The sequence below is a fragment of the Rhipicephalus sanguineus genome, chromosome 3 (genome assembly GCF_013339695.2).
Source record: "Rhipicephalus sanguineus isolate Rsan-2018 chromosome 3, BIME_Rsan_1.4, whole genome shotgun sequence".
Lineage (NCBI taxonomy): Eukaryota > Metazoa > Arthropoda > Arachnida > Ixodida > Ixodidae > Rhipicephalus > Rhipicephalus sanguineus.
The window spans coordinates 165,344,222-165,366,837 of record NC_051178.1 but is presented as its reverse complement, the minus strand read 5'-3'; the positions used below and the strand labels follow the sequence as shown (position 1 = coordinate 165,366,837).

Genomic DNA, 22,616 nt, shown 5'->3' with positions numbered 1-22,616 from the left:
ACACTTTTCTTACGGTGAGAATAAACCTTCAGAGACGCGTCACGGCCTCCCAGATTGTGTGCGCGAATCTTTGAGGCTCCTATGTGGCTCTGTGTGCCTTCACGCTTAGATTACAGAGGACATTAGCCCCATGCTTTTTTTTTTTTCTAACACGTCGACGCAGGCTGCTGTCGTTGTACTGTGTTTACACGTGCCTGCCTCGTGCAACAGACATCCTATGAGAGGTGGATGAGGGCCGAAAGAAGGCAAGGACCGTCTTGGCGAAGGAGTCGGGCCTCACAACGTCAACATGCACGACCGTTGAGGTCGCACTTGTGCAGGCACGGCCGTAAATCTCCGAAAAAACAACACCAACACCTTCGCGATAACAAAATCATAACACAGGACCGTGGTTCTGTAATTTAGAGGCCTTGATCCATCGCGTCAAAGTGCTTCTTTCGTTTTTTACTGCAGTACTCCGGTGTCATGCAATAAAGCATACTAAAATATTGAAGGGGCTACTGCTGTCGCGGGTCACAACGCACCTGGTTCATTAATTAAACACGCGCGTACGGGCTGCATATTTATGAGTGCTGGTATGATGGCCGACATTTAAAAACCTAACTGACAATCATTCAGGGTTCTTGCTGACGTTGCTGCCGCCCTGAAAAACAATAAATGAAAATGTACGCCAGCTTTCTTCTGTCGCATGCTGATTTTCCATGCTTTCTGGTGATACAAATTTCGGGTGATGAGAATATTTTTGGTGGTCCCGTGAGATTCGTATCACCGAGGTTTCACTGTATTTGGTTTCCCTGCTTAGTACACCAGGTGGTCGAAATTTATAGAGCCCTCTACTACGGCGTCTCTCATAATCATATCGTGGTTGTGGGATGTAAAACTCCAACAATTATTTCCGGCATAGCGGGTTTTCCTCACCCGTTATTTTTTTACTTGTGAACGAGTGTCTACAGTACATGAAATTTTGTTGCAAGTGCACAAATACTGCACTTGCCTCAGGCAGAAATGTCTAAAACTTATTAAGGTGAAAGCCTTAAATGCCTCACCAAACGTGAAATTTGACCGTCAGTGTCCCGCGGCGTCGGGGACGAGTGATGCAAAAAAATCATCATCACGTGATGACATCATCATATGACATCAGAATGATGTCATGAGGCGTAACGTCACATGATGACGTCATTACATGACATCGTAGCTTGGTCAAAGGTGGTCCGATCAAGGATGCAATGCAAAACCAAGTGAGGTGCCTCTGATCTTGGAGGCAGTGCAAAACCGTGTTAGGTGCAGAAAGCTTTCGAAGGGTGGCGAGGCAGGATCAATACATCGACTGAGAAGAAAAAGAAGGTGGCTTTCGCCTTCGAGTCATCTTTATTGGCAAGCTCAAAGTTGTGCCCTGTGTTCCAAGTACTCACTCTGAATGTATGTTCTATTTTTTTGAAATAGTACCTCTCTTTTGTAAGTAGTATTCAGGCATATGTTGTCAGCATTCTGTTGCACCTAAATTCTCAGCTGCCTTAAGAGAAAAAACTTTTGTTTTGGAAAGCTGTGCGGAACATCTTTGCTAATTGCGCTGTAATTTAATCACAACTCCATTTGTAGTATTCTAAAACCAAGAAATTTTCTCATTTCAGATTGTTGCTGTGTCTGTGCTGGCTCATCATGCTTTTCCCATTGACAAGCAGGCACCCCAGCCTCCATATCAGACTCATTTTTGTGGTGAGCCTAATATAATGCATCTAAAATGCTACAGTAGACTCTTGTTAAACAAAACCTGAAGGGGCCAAGGAAATATGTTTCACTTAACAGGAGTTCCGCTTACTGAGAGATAAAGATGCGGGCAGTATTCAAGTACGAATCCAATTGTGTCAGAGGCAGTTGTTCCATTTAAGCAGCAATTCTGTCTAAGAGATTTACGTTTGCTGAGAGTCTACTGTAGTTCACTTCTGCCAGCAAAGGCTGTTTCCACAAATGAGTCACAGCTATCACATTGCTACGCCAAGAGATGGTGCACTGAACCAACTGATCAAGACATCTCTCTTACATCTAGTAATCTACCCTTTCTCCAACATTATTAATTTAAGCTCTCCTTCTGGTCTTGGCAAGCATTTGCATTATTTTAGTTTTAATTTACTTCTTTTCAAAGGAAAAAGAAGCTGGATTGTTATAACAAAGTCTGAGCTGGCTTACAAAACAGCTGACAAGGTGGCAATAAAAAAAAGAAAATTTACATTTCGCGACTGCTTAGGAGTACACAAAAAACTTGAAATCTGGAGATCGGTGGTTTCTAAAATATAAATTAGTATAATGCAAGTCAGCTGTGCTTACTGTGGGCTGGTATTAAGGTTTCATTGTTGTGCAGTGTTTGCATTGTACACTTACTGGTCCCTCTCCAAGCTCAACAATTCAGTCTATAATGCCAACGCTGACGATGAGAGACCTCACTTTGCAGTGTGTATTTACTCATTTACTTACTCTTACACCTATAGGCAGATTGCCTTAATCAAAACTATTCACATCTCTTGCAGCACTCACCAAGCCATCTGGCACACTTTTTCCGTGCCGTTTTATGAATGACGTGGCCCACTTCAAGAGCACCTCTCTGGAAGTGATGGACTCTGAACGTTCTCTGCTGACTTTCCTCATTGCCAAGCTCCAGCGGTTGGACCCTGACATCTTAATTGTATGTACCACATTTGCTCATTTCTTTATTACTGTTATTATGCTGGTTTCGTGTTTTGGATATGCCGCAGCCCATGTTATTGCACTGTTTACGAGACGAGCCGCTGTTTTGACAAGGAGATTTCATCTAGCAGAACTTTGGTTTGGGCGAGCTGGTTCATGGTCAAACTTTTTTTGTTAGACTTTATCTGTTGCCTTGAACAAGACAAGTACTGTTCTCGAAATCTTGAATACAGTGACATCTCTTGTTGAGACAACATTGATTACTGTATTTTCTCGCATATAACCCGTCTCTGCATATAACCCGCACCCCTAACTTACAAAAAGGAAAAAATCTATGCATATAATCCGCACCCCCACTTTTTAAGAACATTTTACCGTTGTTTTTTCTGGGGAGGGGGGGGTAATATGTGAGAAAATACGGTATTTCAACCCTCTATCTAGTACTCAGATTATTTCAACTTTCAATCTGTGCTTGCAAACACAGTTTGTAACATGTGCACGGAAATCAATTAGAAAATTCTGCAAGCCAAGAGACGGTAGATGATACTGGAGGTTTTAACGACATTAATGGGCACGTGGGTCACATTATCTGTGGCACATGGCGCATTGGTGTTCATGCAGTACAGTTTTTTACAGACTGATCAGCTACAGCACTATGTCAGTTTTGTAATCAAAATGCGCAGTGAGCACACTTGGATACACGTGAGAGGCAGCGCTTCGTGCTGGCTGTGGGCCACACGAGCATTTACGCTTAGCTTTACGACCAGTGTATCGATGGCCATTTTGCGATGTGAGTCGCATGTTTCTTTGGTTTTATCGTTAATTGCATGTTAATGGCAACGGCTTTCAATTAAAGATTACAGGCCAATGCAGCGGCTTTGATACTTTGGTCCTTTGATACTTTGGCTTTGATACTTTGGTCCTACTTTGGCGCGGAAGTCGTAATCACCGATCGACCGGTCTCTGCCGTTACCGAAAGACGGACGACCTTTTGCGGCACATTGTGGCGTCGACGAGTTTAGGGACGCAGTGAACCTTTTTGCGATGGAAAGTTATCGCAATTATCACTTCTTGCATTTATGCCTTCTTGCGTTCCAAGGCATTGTTTGGTTCATCGCAGGCGGTCGTAGCTGCAGAGAACGGCGTCAGAATAGGGTACCGTGCGAAAGCTGACCACAAGGCTTCATGCTGCCTACTATTTTTTTTCTTCCTCACTGCCATTCTGCCACTGAAGAAACGCCTGGAAAGTGAGCGACCTTGCTCGCAGCGTCCGAAATCTGCGTGCGGTGCTCGCCGATCTGGGATATCTTAGTCGTAAGCACCGTGGTCGCGAGTAAACTAGAGCGGGGCACGCGCGAGCGCACTCCCCTGTCACGCTTTAGAAGGAATGTTTTAACTTTTTTTCGCTTCATATGCGCCATATTTTTACCGCGACCATGTCTGAAGTGTTCGTTGTAAAAGTAGGAGGCTTTGAAAAATGTTCGCTATATGTGGATGCAGCATCAATGGTTAGCATAGGAAAATCGTAAGTGCACCGAAATATGGTCGTTATAACTGATAGATCGTTATATGTGGGATCGTTATAAGTGGGTTCGACTGTAACAGATTGCTTTGATCTCATACCGTTTATAAGCTGCTTCTTTGGTGATGGTTATGTGTGCTAAAAGGGAAATACTTTCTTTGTGCGCAGAACGTTTGAGAAAAGAAGTCAGATAGGACAGAGCACGCAGGTTATGGGTGATTGTGGTTACTTTTATAATTTGGTGTTCAGCTTGATCGCTTTTATAGAATTTCTGCCACAAGTACTGGTATTTTAAATATATAGCTCATCTTCCTTGGTGTTCAATGACCATCCATCTGCTTGATTATGTTTCTTGCAATTAGCACTGATTATTGTATGTGCGAAATGTTTAATTAAATATTAATGTTTATGAAATGCTTCAACGATGCTTTAAACTCCAGGAGTCGCACGGAGTATTTTGCCATCTGCTCCAAAAACACCAATGGCTGCTCCAAAGCAGCATTTTTTCTGCTCTAGAATCTGCTCCAAAAGGCAAAATGTCACTTCCGTCACTGTCAAAATCACATCCAAATGACTCGTGTGTAGAACTGATAAACAGTATGAAACAACTGTATGACTGCTGATGCCATTTTGACATTAAAGGGGCCCTGCGACACTTTTCTAAGTAATCGTCAAATGACCTCACTATCGGAGTTTATTGCCTCACGAATTGACTGCTGCAAAAATTTTTAGATTCCATCAAATACAAGTGGAGTTACAGGGATGTGTCACACGCTGCAAGCACTCTCTCTCCTTTCGTACCAGCGAGCACGCTGAAAGTTACGTGATGAAGGTGGGTTGATGTCTAGGGGGCAAGAAGCTATGTCCGTATGTTAACAGGCGTCATGATCTTGAGGACCTTCTTTTCTTGCCTTTTTTGAATGCGTGTGCAGCCAACGTATAAATGTTGCACGCGGTTCACTTGCCCACGCCACGGCAGCCGCAGTAACTGTAGCTCAGTATGCTCAAATGAGCCAATGGCCGCCTCTTCTGGGTATGTGACACAGTTGGTTTTGTGTATATGGCATCATTCGTTGGAGAGAAGAGCGAGTGATTTATAGCTGACTTTGAAATTTATAATTGTAAATTCCCTCCCGCGTGCTGCTCTATAGTGCTTGGCTCACATGTTCGCAGGAGCCTCGACTACCGATTGGCAGTATTTTCTGACCATGTTCAAAAACTGTTACAGGGCCTGTTTAAAGGGACTATAGTCTCTCATACTATGTTGGGGTTGGTTTCATCTACATGCATCTGGTAGAGTAAAGCCAAATTCTACGCACGTGGCAGCAAGCTGACAGTGTGGATGTCCTTAAACTGTTAATTTAGACTGCTTTTGTTATTGGTGCTGTTGCTTCTGACTAATATATTGTTCTTTTCGTTGTCCTAGGGCCATGACATCCAGAGCTTTGACCTGGACGTACTGCTTCATCGCATGCTTACGCTCAAGATTTCTAATTGGTCACGTCTGGGCAGGTTAAAGCGTGGAAATGCTGGCGCCCTGGTGAGAATAAAAATCATTCTTTCGTGCTAGCTTTTACTCTGCTCACTTTTTCTTATAAAACTTTCTCAGCTTCGTAAGCAGGACCGTGAAAAGGTGGAAAACTACATGTTGGATGCAAAAGAAAAAACTGAGTTAGCGCATCAATATACATGAAGAGTGCAAGTTTCGCCAAAATTAATATAGATTAAAAGAAACATCATCTTGAGGCATCTCCTTGGGGGTCATCCATGAAGTTGCGTCATCATAGTACAAAGCATTGCAGTGAAATGGCACATTGTGAAAATACATCACTTTGCAGTTATGCAGCTGATCGTTTATCATTAGAAGAGCATTATGTGTGTTGCATTCCACACAATCCTGATACATGTCATAAGCACAACCCATTTCAAGTACAAGTCATGCTATCATCACCTTGTTGCACTTGTCTTATTTAAAGCATACCTCATTATAGTCGGATACAACTTTAGAAGGCAGCGGCATTATCTCCTCAAAGGGCAATTGGCGGTCGTGCTTCAATCATCTGGATGAGGCCTCTCCAGCCTTCTTAAGTGGTATCCGACTATGGTCATTTTCATATGTTCAATAATAGATTTTAAACTAGAGGTGTGCGAATATTTGAAATTTCGAATATTTTTCGAATAGTGTTTGCTATTCGATTCGATTCGCACTCAAATTTTACTATTCGAACTATTCGAACTTCCCAAAGACAAATGCAGTCAACGTCCGGTTGAAAGTGACCCCTTCAGATTTTCAGTATGCTTCACCTCATTACACTCTCGTATTGCGGCAAAGCTGCCTTTCAAGCTCCGGTACGGTCGAATTTAGGCAAGAGACAGTCACGTCTGATTGGAAGTGGTCCATAGATTTTCAATATGCTTCACCTCATCACACCCCCGTATTGCGGCAAAGCTGCCTTTCAAGCTCCGGTACGGTCGAATTTAGGCGAGAGACAGTCACGTCTGATTGGAAGTGGTCCCTAGATTTTCAATATGCTTCACCTCCACACACCCCCGTATTGCGGCAAAGCTGCCTTTCAAGGTCCGTTACGGTCGAACTTAGCCAAGAGACAGTCAACGTCCATTTGGAAGTGGTCCCTAGATTTTTAATATGCTTCACCTCATCACACCCCCGTATTGCGGCAAAGCTGCCTTTCAAGCTCCGCTACGGTCGCAAATGTATTAACTCAAGAAAACGCTGGTTCCAATATGGAGATGAAAGATGTGGCAGAGTTGGGGGCTCAATTAATGCTGTTTTGGACCAGAAATTTGGGCAGGAAGTCCAAAAAATCGGACGCCGAAACTTTTTAGCATCCAAAATTTCAGATGTTCTTATATATCGACGTCTACGAGGCAGATTTGGAACTCCGGACTTGAAGGGAGCACACCCTCGTCTGCCACATCAGTTGGCCTTCCACAGAAGTGTAAAGAGGAGGAGAGGCTGAGGAAATGGCATCTCTGCCTATCACGTGTAAAGTGTTGTCGGCAACACTTTGGTTGCACCAAATCATGTACATAAATACAATTCGGCCTACATTGCCTCATTCTTGATAAGAAAGACAAAATATGACCCCACCAGCGCTTCATCAACCTAGCGAAAAGAAACACTTTCATGTTGCTATCTCACAAGAACATACTTGAGGATTCTCTGCAACTTTTTCTGTAATTTCACTTCGAATTATTCGAAAAATGTTTGAGAAATATTCGAAAATTATTCGAAATTATTCGATTCGGTTCGCACTCAATCTTTATTATTCGAATTCGCTTCGCACCCAAAATTTTGCTATTTGCACAGCTCTATTTTAAACAATTGATAACTTTTGAGTTTTAGGCCCAGGTACTGCCATGCCACATGAACAATTAGACCACTGAAAACTCAATAACCACTGCTTTGGCACACTATGGCTAGGCCTAGCCTTTGTATCATTAAATACCAAATATCATCATGTAATACAACCAAGATAGTAGGTACATGAAATTGCCATGATGTCATGCACAGTGATATGTGGGCGTGGTGGTTCAGGCATTCAGTTCAAGAATGCTATTTTCTCTTGTAGAAAAAGCAACTTTTTACCCCCGAACCAACTTCAATTGCATTTTTGAAAGGTTGCCTTCGAATTTAAGCTGATTGGATGTGCTTTCTTAGTGCACATTTAATGAATCTTTGCTTTTTTTTAAATAATGTTGCTGTACCAATTTGGAATCACTTTATACTGTCATGATTTAATATGCTCCTTGCTGACAAGAGTGATACCTTATGTCGAACTTGGTTATATCGAACTTGCAAGAAAATGCCTACCCCTTCACATACAGCATAATTTGAAATGAGCCTTCTATTGGACAAGATCAAAGCTCATGCCACCTATAAAAGCACTTCACTTAAGAACCGAACTTATGTTTGCACCTTATTTTGGCACAGAATAGTCCATAACCTTCTGCTCCAGCATTTTTGCTCAGTGCAACAGCGCTCGTTTCTGTACATTTTCCAAAGAATCTGAACAACCCAGGCAGCAACCATTGCTCTTTGCAGTTTAATTACTTTTGTGGCATTTTGCAGCTGTGAAGGAGGCAGAAGCCAATGTGCTTATGAACTGTGTGCAGGGCAAGTCAACTGACAGGCAGATTACACCTGGTCGCCTTGTGTGTGACGCCAAGGTGTCTGCCAGGGAGCTGGTGCAATGCAAAAGCTACGACTTGTCTGAGTTGGTCAAGACACTGCTACGTAAAGAACATGTGCCTCTCACAGCAGAGCAGGTGCTGGACATGTACAGGTACGTTTCTGTGACCAAACATGTTGACAGAAGAGTGCCAAGTTTGTTGTAACGTAATTTATTGAGGAACCTCATCTAGCAAAGTGCGGAGACACAATTTCCAAGCGTGTGGTACATATTAATGAGGTGTTCTTGTACAAACATTATACTTGCCAAATAACTCATGTCGACATAGCATATGTAATCTACGAAAAGTCTAACATATGGAGCATCTGCGGGGAAAACTGCTACATTTCTTTAAGCACGTAATACACTTACGTTTGTTTTTAAACACTGTCCTAAATGTGTCTCATGAAGTGATTTGGTGCTGATCTTTCGTGTCCTTTCCCTGCTGCCAGGCTTCTGAATAACTGAGAAAAGGGCATTTCTTTGGTTACACTTGTCAAAAAAACGGAAAGAGTAAAAGAATTGCTTTCTCACTTCCTTTAGAGATTCCAGCCAGTTGTTAAGACTAGTGGAGATGACCATGATGGATGCTGACTACTGCCTGCATGTCGTCAGCGAGCTGAACGCAATTCCCTTGGCGTTGCAAATAACAAACATTGCTGGAAATGTCATGGTGAGTATAATATAGAGTATAGTAATGCTTTAATATTATTGCTACTTTCGCCTTCTGTTGCTTGATTTGCATGTGTACGGCAAAAACTCAAGCCGTAACGCATGTATGCAATACAGTCGACGACCGATAATTTGGACTCCACGGGGAACGTAAATAAGTCCGAATTATCGAATGTCCGAAAAAACGAATGCGCCAGAAAAAAAAATACTTTTATTTACACTTCAAGGTCCCGGTGGCCGAAAAAAAGTTGTCAATGCCTTGCTGCCCGCACTTCCGCTTACGTGCAACCAACTCCGCCTGTATCTCCGCCAGTGTGATGTGATCGCTGTACGATGACGAGCTGGTTTCGTTCGTGAAGGCAACGCGTCTGTGCGGCGCACTTTGCGGTCGCACAAAGAGGCAGCATGAATGGCGGCGCGGCGCGTTTGGATTCTCGCCTATTAAATGCATGCACTACGCATGCAACTGCACCAGGCCACATGCACTATCTAGCAGTTGATTGAAGATGCTTATCGTAAGGCTTGTCAGCGATTGAGCCGTACTGGCGCGTTTGCCACCTGCCGCCATCAAACCTCCGTGCATTTCCACTGCTTATCCGTAAAGACATCGTCGCACGGCGCCTTGATAGCGGCCCCTTTGAATTTCCGGTCCGCTTCACCCCACAACACTTCGGCATCGCGACAAAGCTGACTTTCGAACTCTGCTACTGTCTCAAACAGGTCGACTCGCGAAAGCACTGGTTCGAACCTACGAGATGATAGACGCGGCAGAGGTGGGGGCTTCAATTATTGCCTTCCGAACCTGCAATTTGGGCAGAAAATCCGAAAAATCGGACGCCGAAGAGTTTTAACGTCCACAATTTCCGACGTTCTTGACCACTGACGTATATGGGGCTGGTGACGGTGCCGCGAAAGCGTCCAAAGTTTCGAGCATGTCCGGAAGATCGGGCGTCCGAAAAATCGGCAGTTGAATGTATCTGCCGCCTTGCGTTGTCGTCGGCGCGGCCTTCGGCGCTGGCTGTGAGGGCACCGTTGGCACCATTTAACTCAGATCTTTTGAGACAGCAGAGCGTAAAATAAAGCAAGTCTCAAGATCAAAATGAACGCGCGCGCAGAACGCTTTACCGCAGACGCATTCGACAAAATGGCGGCGATAGCAGCGCAGCGCGGGGATACAGGAACCGGAATGTAGAATGTTCGCGATGTCGATACGATTTCCCATAGTTGACCAGTGCCTCCAAGATCAGCATTTCCAATCACAAATCTGAGGCATAAAGTAGCGATCGAAATAGAGCCTCATAGATCCCCAATTAGCTTTCGTTTTGATCTCTGAGGCCATACTTTGTATGGTACGGGTGCCGGAGGAGATAATGGCTGGCGATTCGGCGTGCGCAACAGTCTCGGACAGGGTCCGAATTATCGAATGTAGATCTCGCAGCTGTCCGAAATATCGGTCGTCTTTACACATTACTTCTATGGGATCATCGGCGGTGCCGCGCGGCTGTCCAAATTGCCGAGCATGTCCGAATTATCAATGTCCGATTTATCAGTCGGCGACTGTACTTATAAGCAGCCTGTTTTCTTCAAACTGATAAATTGAAATAATTTTTCATAACTTCTATGGGTGCAGAGAAAACCTCTCTTTCTCTTTTTTAATAGCTGAAACAAAAATTCAGATGCCAATTCTTGATCTTGTAATCATATTTTAAGTATACTCTGTTCATATTCATGGTGCTAAAAGGTCTTGGTATCATAAATTTCACAAGCAAAAATAACAGTTGCCTGTTCGTTATATACATAGGGGACCAGGTGAGCATAAAATTGTAACTGTAAAGTTGTCAGTCGACCTTGTATTTGTCTCCTCCATTTGTCACAGCTCGTCCTTTCTTCATCAGTTTTTGGATACTTCATTGCCCCCAAATGTTGTTAATTGGAGGACTAGCAAAGCATCTTTTTCTAGAATATTTGTGAATGCGCATAGGCAGCACAAAAGTGGTTCTATGTAGTGTTTTTTGTTAGGTTACACTTTTCTAAAAGATTTAGAAAGGTGCATTATGACATGGGTATGTACTAGGCTTGTGCAAATATTCGAGCAGTTCGAATATTCGAACGAATATTACAGTACTCGAAATGAACGAATAAACATAGATCAACCACGTGTAACCCCCTGTAAAGGTGGTTTCACTGCAGTGCATATGTGCTATGCCGTGAATACATTCAGAGTAAATTCGCACTGCCGCGAAGCCCCACTGCAAGGTTAAATGAACACCCTCATGTCAATTCATCATTTTTTAAGTTTACAAGCTCGTTATACCGGCTAGAGCTGTGCACGGGGCGTATTTCCGAGCCCGAGCCCGGCCCGGGCCCGCTGACTTTGTCGAAGGCCCGCCCGGCCCGACGTACAAAAACGCAATCCCGGGCCCGGCCCGGCCCGGCTTTTTGAAGGTTCGCTGCGAAAACAAAACATCATTTTCCGGTAATTTGGCATTTTATTGAGCTTATCAAATATGATCAAACGACACACGACGAACAGTCTCTATTACACCGACTACAAATTACAAGTAGACGGCCTCATGCCAGCAACAATGGAGTTCGCTCGCCAAAGCCATCACGTGTATGGGGTATGCCGTATGCCCATGCAAGCGTCAGCTTGCACGAAGGTGATCTACGTCGGGTCGCTCGTCGCTGTCGCCCGCATTTTCACTCGTACACGAACAGTCGCATGGTGCTGTCACTAGCTCAGGTGATGTTACTTCTCTGTTTGTCGGAGTGTAACAGAGGCAGTGCTTTACCTGTTCCCCTTTTGTTTAAAGTAGCGAATGAAAAGGAAAAGCGGTAAAGGGCGGTCGCGGAAAAGGCGCTGCATGCGTGCTGGAAAACAATTCCCGCTCATTCTCTATATTTCGGGCTTGAGTCGGGCTTTGTGCCAAGCCTGAGCCCGGCCCAATAAAACTCAAGTAGCCCGAGCCCGGCCCGGGCTTGAGGTGAAAATACGTCTGCCCGCCCGAGCCCGGCCTGCGGGCCGGGTCGGGCTCGGGCTTTCGGACCACCCGGAGCCCGTGCACACCTCTAATACCAGCTTATATGCTCTAAGTATAGTCAATTTTAAAATGTAATGTATTTTACAGGTTATCACTTGTATTCTTCTAAAAGTCAAATCCTGCTACTATTCAAAGTTGCTTCCACTTAAAGGAATGACATTTGCACATGCCTTGCTTGAATTTAAAAAAATATTGTGCAGGTTAGTTGGGTCATGACAAATATGCTCATTTTTCTTTATAATATGTGATATATACTATTCAAATTCGCTTTGAACCTAAAATTTACTATTTGTACAAGCCTAGTATGTACAGTTTCCAACCGATAATTTGGTCTTGACAGGGAGTGCCTAAATTCCGAATAGTTTAGACATCTGAAATACCAGATTCACCAGGAATTACGGTAAGAGACTTTATTCGATAAGTGGCCAAAAACAATATGCCACATTTCCGTATAGTCACTTTTGGTCTTTGCTTTCAAGAGATTTTGCATGGTAAGCATCAGACACGTCAGCATCTATGAGTGAGGGCTCTTTTAGCGCAGTGCTCAGCACACTGCCTTATAACGTTTAGTACGCTGTTGCCTGTGAGCGTGTCATCTACTAATTATGTGAAATACAGTGAAAGTTATGGTTCAAGAATATGGTTCAACTTTTTTAATACGTTGCTACGTACACAGACTTTTGCGTTCTGCATTTGCCTTTCTTATGTGCCCCTTTTTTTTATGTTGTGTTCATATTGTGAATGGTATTGCCTTCTTGAGTAATGCACATTTGGGGTTTTAAAGTACTTGGAATGATAATAAATAAATTCATATTGTGACGTCACATGTTATTGTTGCCACAAACATCGCATTGCATTTTTTTGAACATTTTCTCCCTGTTTGCTTATAGTCCAAGACATTACTGGGAGGCAGGTCGCAAAGGAATGAATACCTTCTGCTGCATGCATTCAGCGATCGCAACTACATATGCCCTGACAAGGTGTTCAAGAAACAAGGCACTAAGGTACGTCCATACAGCAGCTGCTCATTGACAGTTTTCATCAAAAATGTGTGCCTCTTGAGGCAAGCATCTTTGATGCACTGGCAGTGGATGCATTGCAGAACGTTTGATCTTTATTGATTCTTATGACAACTCTGGGAAAGGGTCCTCAGAATGAGAAGCCTCCAAAGGTGGCTTTCAAGTGTTCTAGTAGTGGCAAAAGTTCATAAAGAATTATGGGATACAGTCGATTGAATTTAGTTGGCCGCGCTCCACTTCGTTGGCAATATTAAACTGAAAATGAGATCCAGTACAGTAGTACAAGGATCAAATTTAGCAAAGAGAATTTTAGCGCATAGCTAAATGTTCTACTCAACCCAGCAGTGATAAGCCAAAATGCCTGTAAAACTATTAAGTGTACTTCTCTATACATTCAAGTATTCAGACAGAAAGAATTAGGTTTTTTTACTGGTGCCATCAGCTAGCACGAGGAGATAACCTTGGGCAAAAGTTTTCGTTGACATAGCTTGGTTTATTGTACTGCAATGGCTCATCGTAGTTTTTAGTTTCTTAGTGTTCATGCTCGTAGTAATGTCACTGGGCTTCCCAACTGCTTATTTGCACACATTTTGGTTCACTTAATTATGAGAAATCTCGGATAAAATTAACTAAGTTTTGCTCTTATGTGACTTCATCACATGGAAGTGCCACTATACACTGTTTCTGATGCAAGGGTGTCTAAGGTCTTTCGTATTAACACTGTTTTCTAATTACTTATGCTACAAGTTTGACGTTTTTATTGCAACTGAGTACTGGTAGCAAATTCACTGAAAGTTCGCCTTTGATCTCAAGGCACATACTAATGAGGAAGATGGGGAAGAAGGTGAACATACAACTGCCAGCAAGAAATCCAAAAAGGGCCCTTCCTATGCCGGTGGCCTGGTGCTTGAACCAAAGAAAGGTGGGTCCGGTATTTGGTACTTATTTATCTGTGGCTTTACTACATTGCTGACCTTCGTGGCTTACTTCTGTGCTTCATAGTCAAACTATGCAAGACAAGCCTGAAATGTCTAAAGATGTGCTCTCTTTCCAGGTTTTTATGACTCATTTATTCTGCTGATGGACTTCAACAGTCTGTACCCATCCATCATTCAGGAGTACAACATTTGTTTCACAACTGTTAGTGTTTCTGGCATCGATGAGGCAAAGGTTCGTGGATTTAACCCAATTTATGCAGAAAAGAAACTCATTGGGCCATTACATAGCAGTTAGGTGTGTTTTATTGACTCACTCACAGGATGAAGACTACATACCTAAATTGCCTAGCCCTACATTGGAGCAAGGCGTACTGCCTTCTGAAATTCGAAAACTTGTTGAGAGAAGAAGGCAAGTCAAGTCATTAATGAAAGGCGCTGAAGGTGACTCTGAGTTGTACCAGCAGGTGAGTTATGTTACCTGTAGTAGAAGATTATTGGGGTAATCCGATCACTCATTATGTGCAATAATTAATGATTTTGTTAAGCTGTTTATTGGACGGCACTCGGCGACAATGCACTATGGCGACAGTCAAGGCAAAAGCACGGGCTCCGAGCGCGAGCGGCGTTTAGAAGAGGACGACCCACTAGGAGCCGCTGGAGAGCGCAACCGTTAAGCAGTACCAATTGCTTCGCCACAATTACCCCGGGTATGAAAAGGGAGCCGTCCGGCGACCTAACAGCTCGTTACTGTGAGTGGGTCATAGTAGGCCTTGAGGCGCTCCACGTTGACTATGTCGCGCCCTCGACGGCGCATGTCCGAAGCTGGTTCGATGGGTTCGATCAAGTAGTTGAACGGGGATGTGCGCTCGACGACCCGGTAGGGGCCTTCGTATTTCGGCAGTAGTTTTGAAGAGAGGCCGGTTGCAGTGGTAGGGACCGAGAGCCGTTCGAGCGCTCCGGGGAGGAACGTGGACTCAGAAGTGGTGGTGCCACCGCGAAGGCTCTTCTGTCGCTCTTGTTCGTGCGTTGTAAAGGCCTTTGCAAGCTCGCGACACTCTTCAGCAAGCCTGGCTGTGTCAGAAATAGGCGCACAATCAGATGGATCCGGCTTGTAGGGTAGTATCGTGTCAATGGTGTGCAACGGGTGCCTTCCGTACAACAGGAAGAAGGGTGAAAAACCAGTAGTGCTCTGAGGGGCGGTATTATAGGCATAGGTGACGAAGGGCAAAATGGCATCTCAATTTGTGTGATCGGCGGCAACGTACATTGAGAGCATGTCGCCGAGCGTGCGGTTGAAGCGTTCGGTTAGGCCATTCATCTGCGGGTGGTAAGCAGTAGTTTTGCGATGAACAGCATGGCACTCTTTGAGAATGGCTTCGACGACTTCCGACAAGAAGACACGGCCTCGATCGCTGAGAAGCTCCTGGAGTGGACCGTGACGCAGCATGAATCGGTGTAGCAGGAAGGAGGCAACATCACGCGCTGTAGCCGCTGGGAGGGCAGCGGTTTCAGCGTATCGCGTTAGATGGTCAACGGCGACGATGGCCCAACTGTTACCAGCCGACGTCAGGGGAAGTGGTCCATACAAATCGATGCCCACGCGCCGAAACGGACGGTTAGGGCAAGGTAATGGTTGTAGACAGACTGGTGACACATGCGTTGAAGGTTTTCGGCGTTGGCAATCGAGGCAGGAGCGGACGAACTTCTGCACGTAGCGGTACATCCCTCGCCAGAAGTATCGTTGTCGAATGCGGTGGTAAGTTTTGGATACCCCAGAGTGCGCGCATTGCGGATCAGAGTGGAAGGACTCGCATATTTCAGCACGCAGACTTCGGGGTATCACAAGTAGCCACTGGCGGCCGTCGGCGTTGTAATTGCATCGGTGCAGTAGGTCGTCACGAATGGCGAACTGGTGGGCTTGACGACGCAGCGCGCGAGTGGTTGGTGTTGCCGACGGATCAGTGAGCAAGTCTATTAGCGAAGCAATCCATTTATCCTTGCGCTGCTCGGTAGCGATGGTGTGAACATCGATAGAAGAAACAGCAGTGTGAGACACTGAGCAGGAGGCATTGTCGTCAGGCAAGGGGGAGCGTGAGAGGGCGTCGGCGTCAGCATGCTGACGTCCGTTGCGGTACAGCACGCGGATGTCGTAGTCTTGCAGGCGAAGTGCCCAACGGGCGAGACGGCCCGAGGGATCCTTCAATGACGACAGCCAGCATAGTGCGTGGTGATCGGTGACGACATCAAATGGGCGACCATACAAATAAGGTCGGAATTTTGTAAGGGCCCAGATGATCGCCAGGCACTCTTTTTCCCTGACAGTGTAGTTGGTCTCGGCTCTAGTAAGCGTACGACTTGCGTAGGCGACGACATATTCGGGGAACCCTGGTTTGCGTTGCGCAAGAACAGCACCGAGGCCTACACCGCTGGCGTCCGTGTGTACCTCCGTTGGGGCCGTAGGGTCCTAGTGGCGTAGTATGGGAGGAGACGTCAACAAACGACGGAGCTTTGCGAACGCGTCGTCGCATTCGGACGACCACGAATGTAGGCGCCCGTTACTTTCAAGGAGCTTCGTCAGCGGCAATATAATAGTCGCGAAGTTGCGGATGAAGCGCCGAAAGTAGGAGCATAGTCCTACGAAACTGCGCAGTTCTTTGACCGACGTAGGTTTGGGGAACTCTGACACGGCCCGAAGCTTGGCTGGATCGGGGAGAATTCCGTCCTTGGACACCACGTAGCCCAGTATTGTCAGCTGCCGTGCTGCAAATCGGCACTTCTTTAGATTCAGTTGTAGCCCGGCGTCGCTCAAACGCGTCAACACATCCCGTAGGCGTTGAAGATGCGTGGAGAGGTCCGGGGCGAAAACTACCACGTCGTCAAGATAACACAGGCACGTGTGCCATTTCAAGTTGCGCAGAACGGTATCCATCATGCGCTCAAAGGTCGCGGGCGCATTGCACAGACCAAACAGCATGACGTTGAACTCGTACAAGCCGTCGGGCGTGACAAAGGCCGTCTTCGGTCGAGCGTCATCAGCCGTGGGTACTTGCCAGTACCCCAAGCGCAAATCGAGAGTTGAAAAGTATTCTGCTCCTTGGAGGCTGTCAATCGCGTCGTCGATTCGCGGCAGTGGATAAACATCCTTCCGAGTGATCTTGTTGAGCCTTCGGTAGTCCACACAGAAGCGCACAGAACCGTCCTTCTTGGCAACGAGAACAACAGGAGACGCCCACGGGCTGTCCGAGGGTCGAATAACGTCGCGTCGAAGCATATCGTCCACTTGCTCATTAATTACCCGACGTTCTGTGGGAGACACGCGATATGGACGTTGCCGCAGTGGTGGTTGTGCGCCAGTGTCGATGCGATGCGTAACAGTGGACGTGCGGCCGAGAGAAGTTTGCCCGACATCGAAAGAAGAACGAAATTCTTCCAACAGGCACAGAAGCTTGGAACGCTGGATCGACGTAAGGTTGTCAGCAATGGAGGGACCAAATACATACGCGGGTAAGGAATCAGACGTGGAAACGGCACTGATGGTACGGGAACTGGTGCAGTGCGAGTCATCGGGTGCGTCCAGAACTTGTGCGTCTTCGAGGGGCTCCACTCTGCCGAGACATTCCCCTCGCACCAACGTAACAATGTGCGGGGATGGGTTGGTAACAAAAATAGCGGTGCTACCCTGAGTGACTTGCACGGTCGCGAAAGGTACCAGCAACCCTTTCCTAGTGCAAACGCGGTCAGATGGCGAAAGGAGTGCAATTGTGTCACAGAGACCGGCGCAGTAAACTGGCACAGCCGTCGACGAGTTTGGAGGAACTTTGGTATCGTCTTTGACGAGGGTCTTGGTGAATGCCGATGGACTGTCTGCCGGCATCAAATGTGAGAACGGTGAGAGTTCGAGGGCGGCTGGTGCGCAGTGAATTATGGCGTCGTGGCGGGAGAGAAAATCCCATCCCAGGATGACATCGTGGGAGCATGCAGCAATTATGATGAACTCGACGTCGTACAGAACGTCCTGAATGACGACGCGAGAAGTGCATACTGCTGTAGGCCTAATACTCTGGGAGCTGGCGGTACGGAGGGACATCCCAGAAAGTAGCGTCGTCACTTTTCGAAGTAAGCGGCTAAGTTTTGCGTCCATAACGGATACGGCGGCTCCAGTGTCGACAAGGGCAGATGCGTGAACACCGTCCACAAACACGTCTATGACATTTCATGGACTTCGTTGAGGGCTTTTACAGTTCGATAGCGTCGCAGCCCTTGCCTCGTGGACTGCGACGACTAGTTTTCCTGCTCTCATGCGACAGAACGTGGCTGCATTGGTGACAGTGAGCGACGGCGTGGAGACGGAGAGTGGCGAGTGGATGGAGCTGGGTGTGACGTCGGCGACATAGGCGGGTCGTAGAATGCACGGCTGGACTGGCTGGTGGTGGTTGACGCGACTCGATGCGGCTGCACGCGATGGCAGTAACGGGCCACGTGACCGGCATAACCGCATGCAAAGCAGATGGGCCGATTGTCGGGTGTGCGCCATCGGTTCGCCGAGGCAGGTCCCGCCCACGTCGCAGGATGCGATTGATGGGGCGGCTGCTGAAATGACTGCAAGGTGGGTTGCAGTCGGGGCCTAGGGATGACGGCAGCATATGTAGCCGGCACGCCCGCTTCGAAGGACGGAGGTCTAGCGGCGGCTTCGGCGTAACTCAACGGTGCAGCCGCAGGGATTGCCTGGTGCGTCCTGGCGACAACCTGAGCGTAACTCTGTGGCGCAGGAGCCGGAGGTTGCTGGTGGTACTCAGGCATCACCTCCGCGATTTCCTGCTCAATCGCTCGGCGGATGGGAGGAAGAAGGGTCGTCGACGACTGTTGAACGTGCGGCGGGTGGGCGAAGGCCAGGAGAGAGAACTGGCGTGCAATTTCCTCGCGCACGAATGCCTTCATTTCTGCCAGCAGCGTGGCCTGGTCAGGTATGGCCGCCAAGCCAGCAAGCTCTTCGTCGCGTGATGGAGAGCGACGGGTCATCGAACGTTGCCGGCGGAGCTCCTCGTAGCTCTGGCACAGTTTTATGACCTCGGCCACGGTGGAAGGGTTTTTAGCGAGCAACATGGTGAAGGCATCGTCGTCAATGCCCTTCATAATGTTCCGGATCTTGTCAGACTCAAGCATGGTGCCGTTGGTTTTCTTACACAAGTCCAGGACGTCTTCGATATAACTGGTGAAAGATTCATTGGCCTGCTGAGATCGTTCGTGTAAGCGCTGTTCTGCTTGCAGCTTACGAACTGCAGGGCAGCCAAAAACGTTGATGACGGCGGTCTTGAAATCCGACCAAGTAGCAAAATCGGACGCGTGGTTGTTGTACCACAAGCTTGCTACTCCTGCGAGGTAGAAGACCAAGTCGCTCAACTTGCCTGCTTCGTCCCATTTGTTGGGTACACTCACGCGCTCGTAAATTGCGAGCCAGTCCTCCACGTTGGTGCCATCGGCGCCAGTGAAGATAGGTGGATCGAGGATGCGTGGGACACCGGGACATGTGGTCGGTGTGGGAGGCGGCGTTTGCTAAGCGGCGTCTTGAGGCATGGTAGATGGCAGAGTACGGGAACGAAGCTCCAGGGGCATTGAATGGGAGCACAGCACTCTCCACCAATTTGTTAAGCTGTTTATTGTACAGCACTCGGCGACAATGCACTACGAGGGCGGTCCGATAAGTACTTAGCCTTCAAAAGAAAAAACGAAATTTTTGGAATGGTGTCGATTTATTTCTCAACATAGTCCCCTTTCAGCTCTATACACTTGACCCAGCGATCCTCCAACTTCTTGATCCCGTCAGAAAAATACGTCTTCTCCTGAGCTGCAAAGTAGGCTTCTGTGGCGGCGATAACTTCTTCATTCGACTCAAATTTTTGTCAGGCGAGTGACTTTTTCAGGTTGGGAAACAAGAAGAAATCACTCGGAGCCAAATCTGGAGAATACGCTGGATGGGGCACCAGTTCGTAGCCCAGTTCGACCAACTTTGCCGTGGCGACGGCGCTGGTGTGAGCTGGCGCGTTGTCATGGTGGAAGAGCACCTTTTTCTTCACCAAATGTGGCCGTTTTTTCTGCAATTCGACGTCGAATCGGCCCAGTAATTCGGCGTAGTAGGGTCCTGTCACCGTTTTGCCCTTCTCAAGGTAGTCGACGAAGATCACACCTTGAGAATCCCAGAAAATGGTGGCCGTCACCTTTCCAGCCGATGCGACAGTCTTCGCCTTCTTCGTAGCAGGTTCTCCGGGTGCAGTCCACTGTTTCGACTGTTCTTTGGTCTCTGGTGCGTACCAGTGGATCCATGTTTCGTCGACGGTCACAAAACGACGCAGGAACTCCTTCGGATTACGTTTAAACAGCTTCAAACACTGCTCTGAAGTGGTCTCACGGACGCACTTGTTGTCCGGAGTGAGCAAACGTGGCACCCATCGCGCCGACAGCTTTCTCATGCCCAAATTTTCATGAAGGATATGACCCACGCGGTCTTTTGAGATGCCTACTGTCTCAGCTATCTCGCGCACCTTCAGTCGGCGGTCTGCCAATACGAGGTCGTGGATTTTTGCCACGTTATCGGCCGTGGTAGCCGTTTGCGGGGCCTCTGGGCGAGGCTCATCAAAAACCGACGTGCGACCACGTTTAAACTCGAACCAATTTTTGACGGTTGCCATCGAAGGAGAAGACTCACCGTAGACGGCATCCAGTCGCTCTTTGATCTCGCTGCGCGATTTCCCTTCCAAAAACAAGAATCGAATCACCGACCGATATTGCTCTTTTTCCATTTTTAACGGACACACGAAATGCACCTGCTTCCTGAAGCGGCCAAAACAAAACCGCGAGCCCGATTCGACTGCACCTTCGCATGTGTCCCTCTAAGAGAACGTACTCAACGTCGGTATATGTCTCATGGGATAGCGTCGCCCTCTCGCGGTGAGGCTAAGTACTTATCGGACCGCCCTCGTATGGTGACAGTCAAGGCAAAAGCACGGGCTCCGAGCGCGAGCGGCGTTTAGAAGAGGATGACCCACTAGGAGCCGCTGGAGAGCGCAACCGTTAAGCAGTACCTATTGCTTCGCCACAATTTAAATTTCTTCTGCCATTTCCTGCAGATAAAGAAAACAGTGGTGGTCCAAATGCACCGCTTGCTCCGTTTTGCTACAATAGACCCTTTTTATAATCTACAAGTGCACTTCCTTGCTCTGCATATTTGCCCAACTAATGGCGGCACCTGTTGCCCTTCAAGTGTAGACGAGGTACTAGTTGCACATGCTGGGGCTTGTCTACCATGCATGCTTATATCAATAGAGCTGAGTCTACATTTTCCACATCATAGCGCAAGCAAACTGCGCTTGAACATGCTGTTTCCAGTAAGCGACTAGCCGCAATTAGTTGGACTAAGTGCGTTTTAAGAAAGCCTACTTTACAATTAGAAACTGGTCTATTCTACCTCTCTGCGCTTTACAGCACACATTCATGTGCATCTTGCACCAACTGCGCCAAACTTTATATTTCAGCTGCTTAAGTGGCATTGCAGCGTTTCTAGCCCAAAATATTCTTAGTTTGGCACCAAATACACACAGCGTTTCCACATTGCCAGAGAACCTATTGCCTCTCTTTCCATCGATGCGCTTTTCCTCGTTATATTCGGCCTAACCAAAATATGGTCGTGTGATCTCGATTATTAATGGTTCGACATGTTGTCTGTAGTCTGGCAGCTCGTTGCTCTTGATGAGGAACTTGTGATAATACATGGACAAGGGATCTTTTTACCGAGTCACTATGCTTTTCGTAGTGTAGCGTGCACGGGCCACGCGGCTATACTGTTTCGGGCACTGCATGCTGTAAATGACGTCTTGATGCATAATAATATTTTCTGGGGTTTTACGTGCCAAAACCACGAGACATCTTCACGCAAATAAAGCATCTTGTGCATCTTCACGCTGCACAAGATTCTTCGCCATACCGATCGCAACGCACAACCTAAATGCACAAGCATGTGTGGGACATGAAGTGGTGGCGCTACTGCTCGTGTGCCCCAAAACTTTTGTCACGCGTCCTCATTCCAAAACCGAAAGAAAGTGGTGTCAAAACAACGCTCCTAGAAATTGAGCCATATGGACACCGACATGCCATGAGTCACAAATAACGCGAGACTTCGCTCACGTGTCCATTATAAAACACTGTTTTAACAAGCAATATCGCTGTCAATCGCCAGAAAAGCTGCTGTCGGTCTGCAAAACTTCCAAACTGATTCCTACCCATGCACTCGTTACAAACTATGCTTGTGAGCGTGCTCAGTATTGCCCCCGTGTGCCTTCTAATCATGCAATGCGAGTCTGGAGCACTGCTGCCACATGAGTTGCTTGCTGCTGATAGAATATGAAAGTGCTGATGCCGCTTGCAGTGGCTTCGTCAAATCCGAAGTGCAATGCAAAATTATTTCTTTGAAATAATAAACTGTGTAAATTAATGGGAAATAAACGGTGTGTAGTCAAATTACTTCTCAGCACTCGCAGTACCGTAATACTCCTTGC

The 22,616-nt window shown here is 46.8% G+C and overlaps 1 protein-coding gene across 1 annotated transcript in view; it reads left to right on the top strand.

Annotated features, from left to right (window-relative positions):
* LOC119387640 (DNA polymerase alpha catalytic subunit) overlaps positions 1-22,616 on the top strand; it is a 93,634-nt gene that overhangs the window by 25,482 nt on the left and 45,536 nt on the right. Inside the window, exons 16-24 of the mRNA XM_037655097.2 lie at positions 1,632-1,716; positions 2,526-2,680; positions 5,631-5,744; positions 8,342-8,511; positions 8,941-9,070; positions 13,001-13,114; positions 13,943-14,051; positions 14,184-14,299; positions 14,388-14,531. Of these exons, the coding sequence (XP_037511025.1) occupies positions 1,632-1,716; positions 2,526-2,680; positions 5,631-5,744; positions 8,342-8,511; positions 8,941-9,070; positions 13,001-13,114; positions 13,943-14,051; positions 14,184-14,299; positions 14,388-14,531 (1,137 nt within the window). The remainder of the gene's footprint in view (positions 1-1,631; positions 1,717-2,525; positions 2,681-5,630; positions 5,745-8,341; positions 8,512-8,940; positions 9,071-13,000; positions 13,115-13,942; positions 14,052-14,183; positions 14,300-14,387; positions 14,532-22,616) is intronic.